General features: G+C 37.6%; 1 protein-coding gene across 2 annotated transcripts in view; it reads left to right on the forward strand.

Moving 5' to 3' along the window:
• Positions 1–18,545, forward strand: part of TNIP3 (TNFAIP3 interacting protein 3) — a 58,399-nt gene that overhangs the window by 20,868 nt on the left and 18,986 nt on the right. For both annotated transcript variants that reach the window (XM_089911547.1, XM_022596331.2), the window contains exons 2-8: positions 1,543–1,629; positions 5,059–5,139; positions 7,013–7,078; positions 8,504–8,611; positions 10,364–10,492; positions 15,023–15,142; positions 18,038–18,163. In XM_089911547.1, coding sequence (XP_089767673.1) covers positions 1,543–1,629; positions 5,059–5,139; positions 7,013–7,078; positions 8,504–8,611; positions 10,364–10,492; positions 15,023–15,142; positions 18,038–18,163 — 717 coding nt within the window. The remainder of the gene's footprint in view (positions 1–1,542; positions 1,630–5,058; positions 5,140–7,012; positions 7,079–8,503; positions 8,612–10,363; positions 10,493–15,022; positions 15,143–18,037; positions 18,164–18,545) is intronic.

Below are 18,545 nucleotides of genomic sequence, written 5' to 3' on the forward strand. Positions count from 1 at the left end.
TGTGTTTGCAGCAGGGATTGGGAGGGAGAAAATATATTTTCATGTTATTGTCTTTTTTATTCTTTTCTGATGAGTAGATTTTACTGTTAATGAAGTGTCAGTCTCCAGGAAATCCCTGCTTATATTCCCTAAAGTCAAATCATATGTGAGTCATAAGTTTTACCTTTAGAACTGTGAACAATTTCATTCCCACTTGTATTTTTGGATATTGCCTTAAGGAAATATCATTCTATTTCACTCAAGTGTACCCCCCAAACAGACCAAGAAACCAGAAGAAAGTAAACACACACACACATACACACACACTCCAGGTGGAGAGAGCCACAGATGTCAGGGGGCGTGATCAGTTCAGGAAGCAGAGGGAATTCAGTTCGGTTGGAGCCCAAGAATTGGAGACGGGTAGAAGATCTAAAGGAGAAAAAGGAGGGCCAAATCTTAGCCACCCGTTCATTCCCTTTTAAAGAATCTGAATTTCAGGAGTTTTAGGATTTATCCTACCTATATGTGGATATCAAATAGGGAGGTCTAAAGAAAAACGTAAGTTAAGTGATTGACTAAATTCTTCCTTTTCTCCTTTCAGCAACACATTCTTTCCTTTCTATATTGTTGCCTTTTCTTCTGTTCCCTCTCCTCCAAGTCAAGAATGAGGTCTTCTGCTCTATCACGGCCCATCTGTGTAGCTCCAAACATCTGCTTTCCGTGCTTTTTTTTTTTTTTTAACATCTTTATTGGAGTATAATTGCCCTACTTATCACATGCTCTATTATCTCAGTGCCCTGTAAAACGACAAGCCAACTCATTAAAGGTAAATGTTAGTGCAAAGATTTTACTTCCATGGGATCATGGAGAAAATGTGGACAACCTATTGAAAAGACAGTCTTGAGACTTTAAACTTGAGAACCAAGTTTAAACTTCCTGCCAATACAGATTAGTTTCACGAACAATACCCGATAACCTTGTAATGAATTATTTTCTTTTTAGTTCCATGAGAATTATGTATGACTCATTAAATTCTGCACAGCTAAGCTGACATGTATAAGGCATTGCCGGAAAATCCTTCCCTTAGGGAAGCAAGGAACTGGGCTGTCAAAAAGTCAACAGTTACCTAATTGATCTGGAAATACAGTGAAGTTACGGCAGCTTGTCTGCTGAGGAAAGACTTGCCTTGCCTAGGCTTTCTGTGGTAACTTCTTCCTCCAGTGGGAGAAACTTCCAGTAAGGGAAGAATGGCAATTTACATACCATAGCAAGGCTTATCTGCCTTGCGTGTTAGTCACAGCCTGCAGCTTGAGACATCCTGGGAAATCCCTATCTGGAAGAGAAGAAAAGTTATAATCACACTTGCTGTGCTTTTAACCTTATTCTGTATAATTCACATACAGAGTCACTTCTGTACATTTTCAGTTAAAAACTGTTGCTATTATTTTCTATCATCAGTTAACTATTTGTGTGGTATTTTAAAAATTATATATATATTTGCTCTGACTTTAAAAGACACCATTCAGAGATATTTTCTTTGCTTTTTTCTTTCTGCTCTCCAAGACTCCAGAAAAACCAGCTTCCGTGGCACATTTCCTACAGTGCACAACTAGAATGAGTGGTACAGAATCTTCTACTGAGCATGCAGAGGTAAGAACGCATTTCTAGGGGATGAACTGACCATATATATCATCGACAGCATTGCTAATGGCGAGTTATGCAATGATTAATAAAAGTAGAAATGGCTAGTTTGCTTTCTTTAACTAAGATGTGCTCTATATATTTCAAGAATGTTATTCAACAAAGGAAAAATATCTAGGTGACTGGTTACATTTCCTTTGACACCTCTGAGCTACATTTCTTCTTTTACAAAGTGAGAAATAAAATCTTGTCCTGTCAGCTTTTCGATTCTATGTGTTTCATATTTTGCTCTTGATTTCAAGGAATTTGGTTTAATGTAAAATGTAAAAAGAATATTATATTTGTGTGGTTAGAAATAAAAGCTATTATAGCAATAGAGTATCTATGGTGAAATACTTCTATATATGTAATTAATACCACAGTCATTGTTCTGTTACTGGTTACTGCAACAGATACTTACTAATTGAATGAATGAATGAAAGTGCTTTCTTAAAGATTTTTTTAGAGATAACTAAGATATAATAGGACTCTGAGACTTTTTGGTACATTTAGGTATTTAATTTAGCAGTCTCAGAACTTGGATCTTTTAGAAGTTGGTCTGGGTTTTAGGGTAAATGAGAAATCAAGGTCCAAATACTTTAAACACAGATTACATTTTATAGGGAATAAATGTTCTTTAAATGAGCCCTTAGAAGGACCAGTGACTAAAATTCTTTCTATGCCTTTATTAGCAACTGGGAAGCACAGCAAAAACAAGTGAAAAGTTTCCCCAAAACTTTGTATTTAATTGATTTTCTTTCATTTTAATGCACACCTAAGACATATGAATGGTGGTAAAATGTTGATTAATCCTCAGAGAAATCCCTAGTGATACATTTATGACTTATAAGCCATACCTATTGCTGTGCTTTCTCTGTCTTGCAGATTTAATATCTCTACTAAATCATTTTATAAATGATTTTTATAAAGTTATTTAAAAATAACTCAGGGCTTCCCTGGTGGCGCAGTGGTTGAGAGTCCGCCTGCTGATGCAGGGGACACGGGTTCGTGCCCCGGTCCGGGAGGATCCCACATGCCACGGAGCGGCTGGGCCCGTGAGCCATGGCCGCTGAGCCTGCGCGTCCGGAGCCTGTGCTCCGCAATGGGAGAGGCTACAGCAGTGAGAGGCCCGCGTACCGCAAAAAATAAATAAATAAAAATTAAAAATAACTCATTTATAAGAAAATCAAGGGTCAAAATATTTCATAATTTTTTTCCAGAGAAAATTATATATGGAAAAAAATGCATGCTATCTGATTACTCTTAATCTAGATTCCCAGAAAGTAGGGTCATACAAATATTTGTTGGTCACAGATCTTTTTTTTTTTTTTTGGTCTATATCACAAATAGAAAAAAGACTTTTTGAGGACCTAAAATTCATATTCCGAAGAATGGTATGGAATGGAAGAACCTTGAACTTTAGTGTAACTCATGATAATCAGTGATATTTATTAAAAATAGAGGTGGGATAAATTGGTGGAGCACAGAGGATTTTTAAGACAGTGAAACTATTCTCCATGATACTACAAATGATAGATACATGTCATTACACATTCGTCTAAATCCATAGAATGTACAACAGCAAGAGGGAACCCTAATGTAAACTGTGGATTTGGGTGATAATGATGTGTCAATGTAGGCTCATCTATTAACAAATATACCACTCTGATGGGGGATGCCAATAATGGGGAAGGCTACCCATTTGTTGGGGCAATAGGTATGCAGGAAATCTCTATACTCTCCACTCAATTTTTCTGTGAACCTAGAACTGCTTTAAAAAGTAATCTATTAAAAAGAAGGTAGAGGTGCTATGGCTCCCTTTCAGAAATTCTGATCAGTGTTCAGGGTGCCCTATGTTTAGCAAGCTCCCAGGGTGATTCTGATGTGCTCCAGTGGTGAGAACCACTGGTCTAGAATCCAGTCTCACCAAACCTCTGCTTCACAGAGCCCAGGACACACTAAGTAGGGTTGGCTCACAGCATTCTCCAAATCAAAGATGCCTAATATTTAGTCTGTGCTGATCCAGAATAAGTCCAGTCCCTTGGAAGTCTTCCTAAAAGAGGGAAATCTCAATTGCAGGACCCAACATACTTGTCACCTGGAAATTGATGTCACTTCTGGCACTGGGCTAAACCACCTTGAGGTCAGAAGCAGGTATAATCATTCTGATTGTGTTGACCTACGGAAGAATGTCTCTTTTTAAATGCAGTCTTAGTTACACATGGATCTGAATAGGAAGTAGCTAAGAAAACTAAGAACAACATCTATAGGGGTATAAAATACCCTCGAATCGTAAAACATTGTGAGACAAAGATAAGTAGAGAAAAGATAGAAAATAGTTTTATAAATCATTTCTAATGAAAAAAGTCCTTGAAATCCTGTGATGATTGCAAAACGGCATTTCCTGTAACGTTTGTGGCAAAGGCCAACATGTTTTGAAAATATTTCTTAATTGTTCATGAATACCCTTAAGCAATTTCGTGGTCCACAATAGCTATTGAGCCTGAAACTGAATAGCAGATTTAGGGACGACCCTCATTACCGCATTCATTGTATTACTTATATGACTCAGCCATGCGATGGTTTTAAGACTATTGAGTTAAAACAGAGAAAACAGTACTTAAGAGAACTTTGTTGATGGTCGATTTAGACAGATGGCAGGCAGTTTCCAGAGCTTTTGTGCTTTCTTTAAATGAATAATATTTTTTTTTAAAAAACTGGAAAGAAAGGTGGTTAATTTTTCACCATACCAATGATTTATTATTAATCTAAATTTGTCACCTAGTAGCTTTATACAAAGGGCTGGTTAAAATTACAAAATACCAGATAATCTATGCCCACCTCTATAACATAATCATAATGATGGTCACTGAGGTAGTTAATTTATTGTATTATTGTTTCAGAATCAATTTGTTGCCATTTAACTGTAGTGTGTTGGTCTTTTTTTCTTGGTGTTTCTATCACTTCTCTGACTTTTGCCAGGGCCACTCTTCAGATCATGGGTATGTCTACAAAAATTATTTTTTAGAAATGTTTACCAGGTAAATACCTAACATATATGCATGAAACTTACCTGATTTCTATATACATTATACTCTGAATTTTCATTTTTTTGGAAAAGGGTTGAAATCCAAATTCATAAAATCCTAATTTCTTACTTGCCCATTATATAGATACATTCGTAATTTATTAGAGAATTATTTTGGTACTTAATTCATATAAAAGAGTCTAAAATATAAAGCTTTTTCATCAACAGGTCTCTATGAAGGACTATGGTGTGAGCATTATTATTGCTAAAATATTTTTATGAATTACAACATGAGAGTTTGTGAAGAGAAGCATTTCTCCTGTTTATAGACTATTCTGTTTCACTCTTTTTCTTCTTTTTTTTTTTTTAAGTGGACTCAATCATCGAGAAGAAAGAACTTAACAAATTTCCTTGAACAAAAGATAAGGTGCCTGGAAAAACAGAAAAAAGAGGTAATTTTGAAATATTAGTTGAAGCATGTGCCATGGATTAATGCTGAGAATAAAATAGGCATCTAGTGCCTTTTATTTTTGTTATTGGGTCACAGTATTTATCTTAAGGATACTGGACTGCATTATTTTGAGAGCAAATACTTCTTTCTTATTCACCTACATATCTTACTCGGTCTCTCAGTGCTTGTGCAAATGAATAAAAATGACAAAGCCATAAATCCAATAATTATAATCTTACTTTTTTTCAAAACTTAGACATTTCCTCCACACGGGCTAGGTGAGCTTATCATCTGTGCCCTTTCTGCTCGGCACTTGACACACCTTGAAACTCAAACTGTCAGAGGCTTTATTGTATCACTGATTAGGTGCTATGACTTCATGAGTTGGGCATATGACCAACAGGGGTTAAGGAGCTTTATCATAAAAGAAATTTGTTTTAAAATGTCATTGGGAATGTGATGGATATTATTTTGAGTTCCGTTTTTCTGAGTTTAATGAATATTAGAACCTCTTTATTCTCCTTAACAGTTCTGGCACTCTGTTCTCAATTTTGTAATTCCTTTTCGAAATCATTTTCTGTGCTACAGCCTTCATGTTTTCTTCTATGGTTTCCTCTACTCTTCTTTGATACTGCATAAAATAATGTGCCCTTCTGGAAAATTACTGAACTATAGCAGAGTAATGTTACCATAGCATAGAAATGTTAGTCCCTAAAATAACAACAGATCAGGGATCTTTACATAATAATATTATATAGTCTTATACTAAATAGTCATATCTATTTCCAGCATAAGAGTTACCTAGCAACTGCCACTCTGGATTAGATATTTTGTTTTGTAATTAAGAGAAAGTCTTGCTACATTTTAGTCATTGCGACAGTCTTCTCCATGTCTGTCCCATATTTATAGGTGTCGGAATTTCTCTTAATGTGGAAAGTTGTAGACTTCCCTTACAAGAAAACTGAAAACAGGTCTTAGTGTTTTTTCTTTCATCTATTTGGCACACAGTTTTAAAACTTTCAAATTGTTTGCAGCCTAAATTGTTTCTAAATATTGTCTTATGACAAAAACTATTTTTCCCTGAAAAACCTATGCTTCCAAAAAGATGATATTATCCATTAGCTGAGTATATAATACAAATCATGTACTGACTTTTTTTAAAAAAACACAGTATTGCAAGCAAATGATTATCAGTTAATTGAACTTGGAATTTTTTTTGTGTGTGTGTGGTACGCGGGCCTCTCAGTGTTGTGGCCTCTCCCGTTGCGGAGCACAGGCTCCGGACGCGCAGGCTCAGCGGCCATGGCTCACAGGCCCAGCCGCTCCGCGGCATGTGGGATCTTCCCAAACCGGGGCATGAACCCGTGTCCCCTGCATCAGCAGGTGGACTCTCAACCACTGTGCCACCAGGGAAGCCCGAACTTGGGATTTTTTAATATAAATTGTACCTTTAAAAAGCTAGAAGAAATATTTCATTTTAATAATCAATGTAAGCACATAAAAAATATGGAAAGGTTTGAAAAAAGTCCCTTCAAATATTAATAAATCTTACATAAAACCATTAATACTTACAATTTTTTATCAGATTCTGGTTAGATTAAACAAGAAGATGGAAATTCAAATAACTAAGCAAAGTTAGAAGTTGCTAATAAACTGATATACCTAAGGCTTAATAGTTTTTCATATGTGAACCAATTATGAAAGGCGAATGTGTTCAATTAACTTATCCCAGGTCTACCAGAACTTGGTGGAAGGAATACTGTCTTCCCCCATGGCTTCCAAAACCTTAGTAGCCTCGAAAAGTGATTTCATTTTGGCTAAATTTCCAAATGGGCAAAATCCTTTGTTGCTTTACCAAACTTTAATAATTTCAGCTCCTGGAAGTTAACCAGCAATGGGATCAGCAATTTAGAAGCATGAAAAAGTTATATGAAAGAAAGGTAAACACCTCCCTGTTTGGTATTTGCTTTAAATCGGTAATCTCGGGGAGACAAGTATGTGAAGATTCTCATTGATTTCAACTACAGGAGATTTGTGGGTAGCCAGCTGTCTGTTGTAAAATGATGAAGGGTAGGGTGCTGAGTGCATTATTGGCCTCTTGGTACTGAAGATTAATGAACGAAGGAACGTGTCAGTGAATTGTCTTAAGCATGGCAAAAGAAAGGTACTAAATATAGCCCCCAGTGCCGTCTCTAGAGTTCTTGCCCACATCTATCATAGCTCACACAGTATCCTGGCCTCGGCTTTGTTACTAGCAGCCATAAAAACACAAGGTTATATGTGAGGTGAGAAATGGCTTAAAGTTCATACTTTTTTGTGCAAGGCTACTTCTCTAATTCTTTATAACATAAGCTGTTTTCCACAGAAAAATAGACAAGCAGTGTTAACAGCGTAAGTGTGAGGGGAAGTGGGGAATCCCTTCTTCTCTCCAAAGCATGTTCTCTGTCAAGAAACTTTTGCTTTGGTGAGAAAGAATTTTTTTTGGAGGAAATATATTTTGAAGGGTAAAAGTCAGTTTATAATTTAAAACCATTCCATGTTCTAAAAGAGAGGAAAGAGAAGGTAAACTCCCCAAAATAATTCAGAGTCAAGAAACTTGACCACACGTGAGAAATATATTAGTATTGCTCTTTTCTTCCTCATTTTGATACTCAGAGTACTAAATTTGGAAAGAGCAGGGTAACGTTTCACTACACCAGGCCATGGTCAAGCCACCGTATAATATTCGGTCTGGACAGCTTTGGGATCTCCAAATTTTAAAGCACACGATCCCAGAGAAAATTGTTTAAGCTGCCTTCCTGAACGGCTTGCAGCTGCATGAAGACCCAGGGTTAACAATGGTCACAGTTCCCATCTTTGATGACGTGCCTGTCCCTAAGGCTTTTCTCACTGGACCCTTGTCACTCAGACGACTAATTTGGCATTTAGTAGCAGGTCAAATGCTGCAGGTTACTGATGAGTTAAAGGTCATGTCTGTTTTTCGGCAAGGAAGGTATATTCACTTATCCCCTATCCTTCGCTGTCCTTTTCAGATCAGATGAGGCACACCTTGCGAGCTGAGAATAGAATGACAAGCCTAGAAGGCTTCCTTAAGGTCTACGGGTTTATTTCCTCGAAAGTGGTGTGGTCTAGAGAAAGAAGGCTGGAGGCCGTTTTGGTGTTTGCTTTTTTCTCTTGTAGAGGAAACTTCTTTTTAAAAGCAAAAGACCCGATCTTGGTTTGGGGCGGTGGGAAGAAGAGCCACTCCCTAGGGGATGCCCAAGACTGAGCCAGTTCTGTCCCCGGGTGCTTAGGCTGGGAATAAATCCAGGGGGTTGTGGGCTTCAGGCGAGGTGTCTGCAGCTGTCTGTGAACCACTTCTTCAGGTCACAGAGCTGAAAACGAAACTGGACGCCGCAGAAAGCTTCCGAGGCACGCTGGAGAAGGAGCTGCAGCAGAGCCAGAGGGAGAGCGACCTGCAGCAGCGCGAGGAGGTGGGCGGGGCTCGGGGAGCGACCTCCCTGCCCCCAGGAGCGCGCGGTAGGGGGAAGTGGGGCGGGGGGGGGGGGCCCTGCCTCCAGATGGTTGAGAACCAACCGTTTATTCAAATCAACCCTCTGCAGAGCGGTGACCGATGGGCAGGGGGGTACGGGTTATGCAAGTCCCCAGAGCCAAAAATAGGGGCCACTTCTCTAGAATCAGAGGGCGGGAGGTGCCGGCTCACTTCCTTCTTTGTCGCGCAAACAGGCAGACCTTAATTTGCCCGGCTCCACCCGCGGGCAGAACTGAGCCAGGGCTTTGGGGTGTCTTTCTCGGACGTTGCAGCCTAGGAGAAAATTCATTTTGCATTTTTGCTTTTACTCATACTAATCATTTTTATTACCAGTGTTGATAATATGACAATTCCTTGTATTTGTACAGCTGCTTTTCAGCTTACAGAGAGCTTTACAAATAAGTATTACTTTTGTCATCTTAAAAATATAACATTTTTGAAAAGTATCTCACCCTCATCGTCTCATTTAACATCCTCAGCCCATCTGTGAGGAAACTCTTATTTTTGCCGTTTTAGAGATGAAAAGGCTGAGACGTAGGGCTTAGATGACTTAATGTCAATAATGTAGCACAAATCAGTGCAGACATCATCAGTTCAGGTTCCCTTCCTTGCTTAGCAACTCCCTTTCTGCCACGTAAGAGTCCCTTTCGGTTCCATTTACATGCAGCACAGGAATCATGGTAATTTCTTCCCTATGAAGTTGGGACCATTTTCTTGTGGAAATAATTTTCTCTTAAACTATGCTGAGTTAGAAAAAGATTGGTAAATTTTCTGTGTACACATGGACCTATTCTGTTTAGACAAAGGCAAAGAGAAGTGTTTTCACTTTTAAAGAAAACGACTCACCTAAAGTAGATTTCTTTAATCATTGTGATGGGAAATGTTAGCTATTAAAATAATATACTTTAACGTATATCTTAGCTATTTCCTCATCTTGATTTACCTAAATTCCAGAATGTTTATTTTACTGGGTTAAAACTGCAGTCTCGTTAAAAATTCAATTCACTCCACAAAAAGTTTACTGTCCAGAATATAAAATTAAGAGATAGGAGGCAGATGTTGTCTGAATCCTGTTATTGTCTAAGCCACCGACCTTGCTTCAGTTACTTAAAACACTGGATTCCTTGAAGGTGATCTGAAAAGTGGAGGAGTGATGGCAGTTGGACTAGCTCATCTCTGCCTTTTGAAAGTAATCATCAGAACAATACAGTGCTCTGAATAATTATCTGTGGTGAAATGTCTTATTGCCTGAGGTTTTATCCTTTATCCTCTTCTTTGTCTCTCACCAGTCCTGAATGATGCAGGATTGGGCTTTGAGTTATTTGGTATTTTTTGTTGCAATGACACTTTGCATATTAGAACTTTCAGTTATTTTTAGTGAGTCACTCTTTCAGCACCTTGTAAGAGCAAGTAGCTTTTTCTGCAGACCCATTTGACCCTTGAAAGTGAGGAGTGGAGATTTTGATAGCTTGTTCTGGGGTCGCAAAACGTAGTAGCAGTAAGGATAACATAAAGATTTCTTCTATCCTAATCCTGACCTCCACCCAGAGATTATTGCTCAAATGGAATGTTAAGTGAAAATCTAGCAGGTCCTGTTTTTGTTTGTTTGTTTTTTATTTCAGAAGTATTCCTACAATATCATCTCATCTGAATTTTATTGATTTTGAATTTGTTTTCTTGCTTTCTACTTCAGAAGGAAAAGGAGAGCCTAAATGAAGAATTACATGAATTGAAGAGAGAGAATAAGCTTTTGAAGGAAAAAATTGCTCTCGCAAGCCAAAAGAAGCAACATTTTGAATGTGAAATAAAACGCCTCAATAAGGTATCAGGCCAGGTGAAGCTGGAGAGATGAGAGGTTTCTGTATAAAGAGCACTTTCTGGGCTGAGGCTCACAGCAAAATCCACACTGCAATGCGGCTCAGTCTCGGGGGCTTGCACGGAGGTCTCTGTAATTGCATAAATCACTTGTATCTGCTTCGTTCAGCCATACTTGGCTAAGAATTTTGGGGGGAATTCATGTCTCTGCAAAGAATTGTCATTAAAGAAAGAGATAAGGAGAAAGTATAGAAGAGAGTCAGAACTTTTTTTTGGGGTAGATCAAAGAACCACATAAAGCAAGTGGGTGTTTGCGAACAGTAGCGTTATCTCTTGGTCAACCGCGAAAGTTTCCTGAGGAAAACAGGCTGCTCTTTAAAATCATCACTGTGGAGCTGCTGAGTGTAATACAGACTATATGGAAGCAAGCTAAATGCCAAATCCAAAAATGAGATGGCGGCCTTCCTGAGAATAAGCCTAAAACTCACCTTTAATGGGGGGTTGGGGAGTAGTGTGTAGGTCTATTAAGAAAATGCTGGTGATTTAATGCCTTTGCTCCAACAACTATTCAAAGGAGCTACCTGTGAATTGCTGCAAAAGGATGACATGTAAGTGAGTGTGTGTGTGTGTGTGTGTGTGTGTGTGTGTGTGTGTGTTGTTTTAATGGACTAAACCTTAATTTTCTTGGGGGGAGGGATTGCTGACTTGTTCTGGGAAAAAAATTAAATCCTTTGCTGTTGACTTTTCCAAGAGCCACATCGTATGTGGACCGTAGTAATACTTGTAGTACATGGTTGAGTTGAGATAGTCACCTCTCAAGCTAGATATTTCTTGACCAAAGTAACAGAAATTATCTTCTAAAAAAAGTAGGTGGTTGACTGGCCTTAAACACGTGCTCAGTGCTTGCCTTTGGGACCGTGTGCCATCTTGTAGTTAAGTAGTGTTCAGAGGTGTAACTTAAATATCCCCAAAGTGTTAACTATATGCCTGTATGGTTGATAGGGTGCTTTACAAATGTGATGCTATGTTTGATCTGTTTATGGGGCAAGTTATTATTCAGGAGAAAATGAGAAATTGGAGATTGACTTCGTAAACAGTGTACTTCTCTGTCGTTTAAGAGAGAAAAACAATGTTCAGAGATACAAATTCAGGGCAAATGAATTTTCTGTCTTAATCACTGCTGGAAATCCTTCGCAAATGAATTAGAGGAACAGACATTAATTGAGATTATATTTGAAATCTCTCCCATTTTTGATATGTTGTTACTTATCAGTTTTCTTCTGTTCTCTATTTCTATAAATGTAGGCACAAGGATATAAAGGCTGTAGAAATTAAAACAGCCGAGAACTCTGTTTTTTACTCAAACCCATGTATAACCTTCATTTTTGTGTAGGTGTGTTTATAGAAAATCTTTTTTAATTAGTAAAATCTTTAAAAATCATGATTATAATCAGAAAATCTCAGTGAGAAAAATTAATTTGAGTAAAATTCAGAGCTTGTCATCTTCTCAAAGAGGATTTCTCTGGTTATCTTAATTAAAATTACATACTCCACTTCTAATATTTCCTGTTTTAATATTTCCTTGGAATTCATTGCATTCTAGTATATGCATAATGTCTCATATTTATTATCTTAATTGTTTCCTGTCTCCCAGTCTTGATTGTAAGCTCCATGTGGGCAGGATATTTGCAGGGCAGATTTCTCTCCTAGGCAAGGTGGACACAGTATTGAGGGCCCACAATACTTATAGTGGCCCATTAATATGCTTAATTTCTCTTAAAGTCAGAGGAAAAAAACTAAAGTATGAGGTTGAAAATATATTTTCATATTAACATATTCATCTTTGTAAGAATGCAATTATAATATATAATTTTACTACATATTTATTTGGAGGAAGGGACTCACAAAGACAACAGTCATAATGGGGCCCTGAGTTTCTCTATTTTGTTCACTGCTACATTCCAAGTGCCTAGAACAGGGCCTTGCTCATAGTATGTTCTTAAATATTTGTTGACTGGATGAATGGATGAAGTAACTAATTAATGTAATTTGCTGGTACATAATATGTTCAGTAGCCAATTTTGGCCCTGAGATTCATGTTTTAATAGGCGTAACACATTACTTATGAGTAGTAAGAAAAAATAAAAGGTACTTCAAGCCAGAAAAGATTTCATCTCACACACCTATACCTTCAACTGTCACTTTAAAAACATAGATAGAAAGTGATGAGCTATAAAGAGATTTTTTTTCTCATTTAATGCAAAGAGATGTTTTTCTCATTTAGGTTTTTTTCTCATTTAGTATTAGCGTCTAATGAAATGTAAGAAATTATTATTTTACAGTATAGATTTTTCTTCTGTTCCCTTTTACCACTGTAATAAATAGAAGTTACTCAAAATGATGATTTGGGTAGCTAATTGTGTGCACCATTCATTACAGCATGGAAGCTTGGGGTCCACCCCCCTTGCACAAACCCACTGCCTGCTGACCCGGTCTCAGCAGAAATTGGTAGCATGTCACCTTAGCAATTAACATATGGTTTTCAGAAGTTCACACAACTATGTGTACTGAATTTTACTTATTTGCTTTGAGGGAGATACCTAAGGGCATTGTTTTCATCAGGTTCTTGACAGAGAAGCCAGATGTTTGATCAAAGTGAGAGAAATTACCTGAGGCTAGTCAACCAGGGCCACCCATGGGCAAAACTGATGTGTCTGACATCTTGCCATTGTGAGATGGGTAGATCTGTTTAGTATATCTGTGCTTATGGTAAACTGCTGCTCTAGAGTAGGTTACAGGTGTTTGTTCAAGGAAGTTGGAAAACCCCAAGATGGAATAAATGTCTACTAGACTCGCCTTTCATTTATGACTCATTTGCAAAATTTCTAGAAGTCTGAATAGCATGAAAGGTAGATCAGAAAATTCAGATATTACAAAACCTACAAAAGTAGTCTATTCATAGCTGTAGGATATAGAACCAGCATATTTGATTATCTTGACTCACTTGGTTTACCCCACCCTAGATTCTATTACTAGTGACACATGTTTTAAAAATATAACTATTATGATAATTCCTAGAACTATGTAGCTTAGCAATAAATTCTAACAAAACATAAATTATTAAACAACTTCTGTTGTCTAATAATTCTTGGAGGAAGAAAAAAGTTCTTGTTTTTCTTACAACTTCCTGAAAAATGATATTTACATCAGGCTAGACTATAAGACATTCTATTAGGAAACTTCTAATCTTAGCTATGCATATTTAAGACCTTAAATTTGCTTTTCTTTTCTATCCTTATGACCATATTGTGTAGTAATGCAGGGAAGTGAGTTACTAATAGAATCATCAGATGAACACCATCGAAGCTACTAAAGAAATACAGAGGCAGTAAAGTCTTGGAGCTTTGGAAGTGAGCCTTTCTATTTGTATAGAGGACTCATTTGATAATGAGCAAGTAGTCACATTGTGTGTGGGCTCTGAAACCACAACAGAATGAGGTATGTCCTGTCACAGTTTTTGGTGGCCGTTTTATTTAACTCATCATGAGCCCAAAGTCTTCAGAATAGAGACAATGTCTTTCATATAATCTGGAAAAGTATAGTATATGTAAGAGTGCCATGGAATTATGAGTAAGGATGATGATCTGGTTCGCAAATCTAAGTGTCTCTTATTTGCTTCACTTCCTCACCCCACGGTGAAAACACCAAGTTGTACTGCATGTCAAGAAAGCAGAGCACTCTCTCCACCCTCTAGTGGGTTAGTGGGTGTTTTATTGGAGAATAATTATGACTGTGTCTAGGCCAAGGCACGTCATGCTAAAGGAGTACAGAGCAGAACCATACAACAATGGATAATGAATCTGCCTGGGTTCCCATTTATGTGAGTTTCCCTCTCTCCTGTAAGGGACATGGTTATATAACAGAAATATATCATTCAAAATGTCATCTGATGGGGATATATGTATATGTATAGCTGATTCACTTTGTTATAAGCAGAAACTAACACACCATTGTAAAGCAATTATGCTTCAATGAAGATATATTTTTTTAAATGTCATCTGAGAGCAGGAACGGCAGCTTTTGAGGAATGCAGATTCTCAGGCCCTGCTTCCAGATATACTGATTCAGGATCCTTGGAGGCAATGCCCAGGCGTGGGCATGTTTGCTACCTCTCCAGGTGATTCTGATGCTCCCTGAAGTTCAAGCCTTATTGATGGAGCATATATTTGACTGAAGCAGACTCTAGAGAAAGGCTATGTATCTGTTTTCCACTCATGGTTGGCTAGGTGGAAGGATCTCTAACGCCAAAGCCTTCTCAAGTAACAATGAGAGTTGAATAACATAAGCACCATCATGGAGAAAAGATGGAGATTCTGAAAAATAAATGCATATATGAAGAAAGTTACTCAGTGATGAAGGTAGCATTAAAAATGAAATTCTACCTTATGAGTGCACTTGAGATGACTGTAGGAATTGTAGAGAAATTCATATGATGTGGCAACTCTCGGGTCAACAGTGTGCTTATCTTATAACACAGGCTCTTCAGGATGCCTTGAAAATGGAGTGTTCTTCATCTCCTGAGGATTGTTTGCGGAAGTCTGAAATGGAGTGCAGCCATGAGGAGATGAGAACAGAAATGGAAGTTCTCAAACAGCAGGTGAGAAGTTGAAAGTGGAGCGGTCATGTGGAGAGCTTAGGGCCCATTGTTCATGCTGCTTTAGCCATTTCTGGAAGTCCTCCTATTCAAAACATGTCAAAGGTTTTTGCATGCATTTTAATTAGAATTACCTAATTTTAAAGCTTTATGGGAAAATATAGATCAGCTAGTCCAACTCTAGAGAAAAAAAAGAGAAAAAAAAAAGAGAAAATTGAGTTTCAGATGGATTAAGTGGCTCGCCCAAGATTATACACTTAAAAAGGGGGTATGCCAATTAACCTTTTAGTGAAATTCTATTAGCACTGGGTCTAGAGGGTTTCATGTAGACATGATTTATTTTGAAGACACTATTAACCCAAACTCTGGACCTTTTCAGAAAATGGTAGCAGCTGGGCTATTATTCTGTAGCTGCAGGCCTCTGGGCTTTTGAACAATGAGGGCAGTTTTAAAGGGAATGCTCTGCACTGGTCATAGTCACTGAAGAGCCAGGTCTGTTCATCTATCCCTACATACAGATGGCACCACCTAGGAATTTACTGATGTAGAATGGTTTCCTCCTCCTAACTCACCCAACTTCACTCACTGTTTCCAAGTGCACAGCAAGAGTAAAGGATGCTCTCTCTAAGCTTCTGCATGCACCAGCACCATGGGGCTGTGGGGATATAGCACTGCCTAAACTACTTTAGTCTAATTTTAGTTCACCCAGCTGGAGCTGGCTTAGCTGAGGAGCCACCCATGCATATCACATCTCTTTTCCTGTAAGAGGTTAAATAAACTAATATAAGCAAAGGGCTGGAACAGTTCATAGTGATATTGATAAGTACAGAAAATATAGGAATTCCAATCCCAGAAGCACACATTGTCAGAAATATGTTAGCAATGGCAGGGGCAGGGGATAGGGTGACATAGTACAAAGAGCCGGGAAGTATTATTTTCTGATGCCCCTGGGTATGACTTGTTGGCTGTTTTGCTCTGAGCAAGTGCCAATTACAAGGATTCCTGATGCAATACAAGGAAGAATAGAGCAATTGTGATATTGTTGTTGTTGTTTACTTTATTGTTATTACTTCATAGGAAGTAACCTATCTATAAATCTAAAAAATTCAGAGCATTTGACATAAAGTTGGATTTTCTCTTCTATCAACTCAGTTTGAAATAATCTGCTTCATTACATTCAGGATCAAATATAGAGCTTGAAAATAGACCCATGGAAAGAATAAGTGCATAATCAGAGTGTTAAAACTGCCAAATTCTCAGCTCCTAAAGTACCACTGGCTCTAGCCAGCATTCCTCTGAAAAAGGTACTGCTTACGTTCAGACACCTGAGTCATCTTCAGTGCTCCCGTATAATGTACACCACATGCGAGAGAGTTGCTCTTACACGTGTTTACAGTAAAGGTTTAATTCGTATTTGATACAGACAATGGCAGGTATTCTTCTTCTCATAAACCCCAAGAGTAGACCAGAATCCGTCTCCTTCGTTTCTGTGTGGCCCTTTTGCTAGCTTTCGGCATTCACATTTTAACTGTGCACATTTCTAATTGGGTACCCACAATCATTACATCACCAAGTGCTGCGTGAAACCCTAAAGGATTTAAATTCACAAAGAAACTGAGCTCGAATCTTGGCCATCTAAGTGATGAAATCGCTATCAGTGTTGTGTTTGATAAAGAGCGTCCATCTGTTCTAATCAGATGGACTTCTCCCACTTCAGATGCCTCTGGTAATTATTTACAGAGCATTGGTTTAACTGTGTCTGGATTTGAACCTCAGCTCTCAACTAAAAAAAAAAAAAAAAAAACCACCCCAAAACAAAATATCAGATTGGCTGGGTATAGTTCCCTTGCAACCTTCTGGTGAATAAAGCCTTGAAATTAAATATGTATATCTGCATCTAGATCCATGTAAAATATTTAATTCCCCCCCCTTGCCTATTACATTTTGTTCTATTATTATTGACTTAAAATTGATAATCCTCTAGTTAAAATTTGTTGCACTGTTGCTGATGGTGGTGCAATGTGCATTAACTTTAATAGACGAAATCTAGCTACTAGGTTCCCATGTAAGTCGTAGTTTAAATCTGGTTTTAGAGGAAATCCTTTGCTTCATTTCTTAAGCTTCATTTGTTTTCATAACTCCACATTCTAGTCTCCAAGCCATCAGCCAACACTACGCCAATTAAAACAACAGTAATTAAATCTGGTTTGGGGGGGTTTGTTTTGATTACTTTTCTGGAATATTTGGAGTACCTCTTGAGAGGCATTCCACTAGAATGTTACTCTTTTTTATGATATACTCCCACAATTACTTATAAAGGCCAACTCTGGTGAATATCTTTCAATAAACATGCTTTGCTCTCCCACATACATGAGCCTTTCATTTCTATGTTGTGCTAAACTTATAATTTATATTTAGAAACTTTGGCATGTCAGTATTTAGTGGCTTCACTTAGCAGCTATTGTCAGTAAACTGTCTTTCAGAACTTCAAGCAATATTTATACATCAAAGCCTTGTTTTAGAGATGGATGATTTGCTCCAAAACAGTGAAACTTAACACTGATGGGGTGGGAGGAGCAAGGCTTCATCACAACAATGGAATATGCAATAAAAAATCGGGGAGGGGAATTATTTTCAAAATATCCATGTTATTACTTTACTTATGAATTTCTGATATATGCTCAAGGAGAAAAAAGTTGAGAACTGCCATTATAAACAAAGTGAAAGGTAAAATTATAGTCATATGTATCAAGATAGAGCCCCACCATAAAGAAATATTCATGAAAAGAGGACGGAATGTCTCAGATTGGACAAACCCAGATAGCATCTCTCCGGAACTCATTTAAATGGCTTAAGAGAAAAGGAAGCTAGCAGTAACAGTAAGTTAATATTTCCTAGGTGCAAATATACGAAGAAGACTTCAAAAAGGAGCGATCAGACCGAGAAAGACTTAATCAAGAAAAAGAGGAGCTACAGCAAATTAATCAAACTTCTCAAACCCAGTTGAACAGGCTGAATTCTCAGGTATAAGTCCAATAATCTTTGCCAGCACGTATGTATTTTATTTTTATTTTCTCATTTAAAACTCTAGACATTTTGGCTTCCATAATTGGCTTCCATAATCCATAATTGCTGTTGGATTTTTTTTTTCTTTTTTGAGAGATTAGCACCTGGGATGAAATCATTCTTAAACAATCTTGTAAAGAGATGAAAATGACTAGAGATTTCTTTCATCTTAAGTATATTAAGGAGTTTTCCAAGAAATTGGATTCCAAAGCCTTTTATAAAATCCAATTCTTTTGATCTTTTTTCTCATAATATTTATCTTGGTAGAATGGGAGTTGGAACTACCTAGCACTCAAATTCAAAGCCAAAACACTCTAGTACAGTGAAGTTGTTTCTAAAT

The sequence above is a fragment of the Delphinapterus leucas genome, chromosome 5 (genome assembly GCF_059928025.1).
Source record: "Delphinapterus leucas isolate spDelLeu-1000000601 "Yukka" chromosome 5, BTC_Dleu_Yukka2, whole genome shotgun sequence".
Classification (NCBI taxonomy): Eukaryota; Metazoa; Chordata; class Mammalia; order Artiodactyla; family Monodontidae; genus Delphinapterus; species Delphinapterus leucas.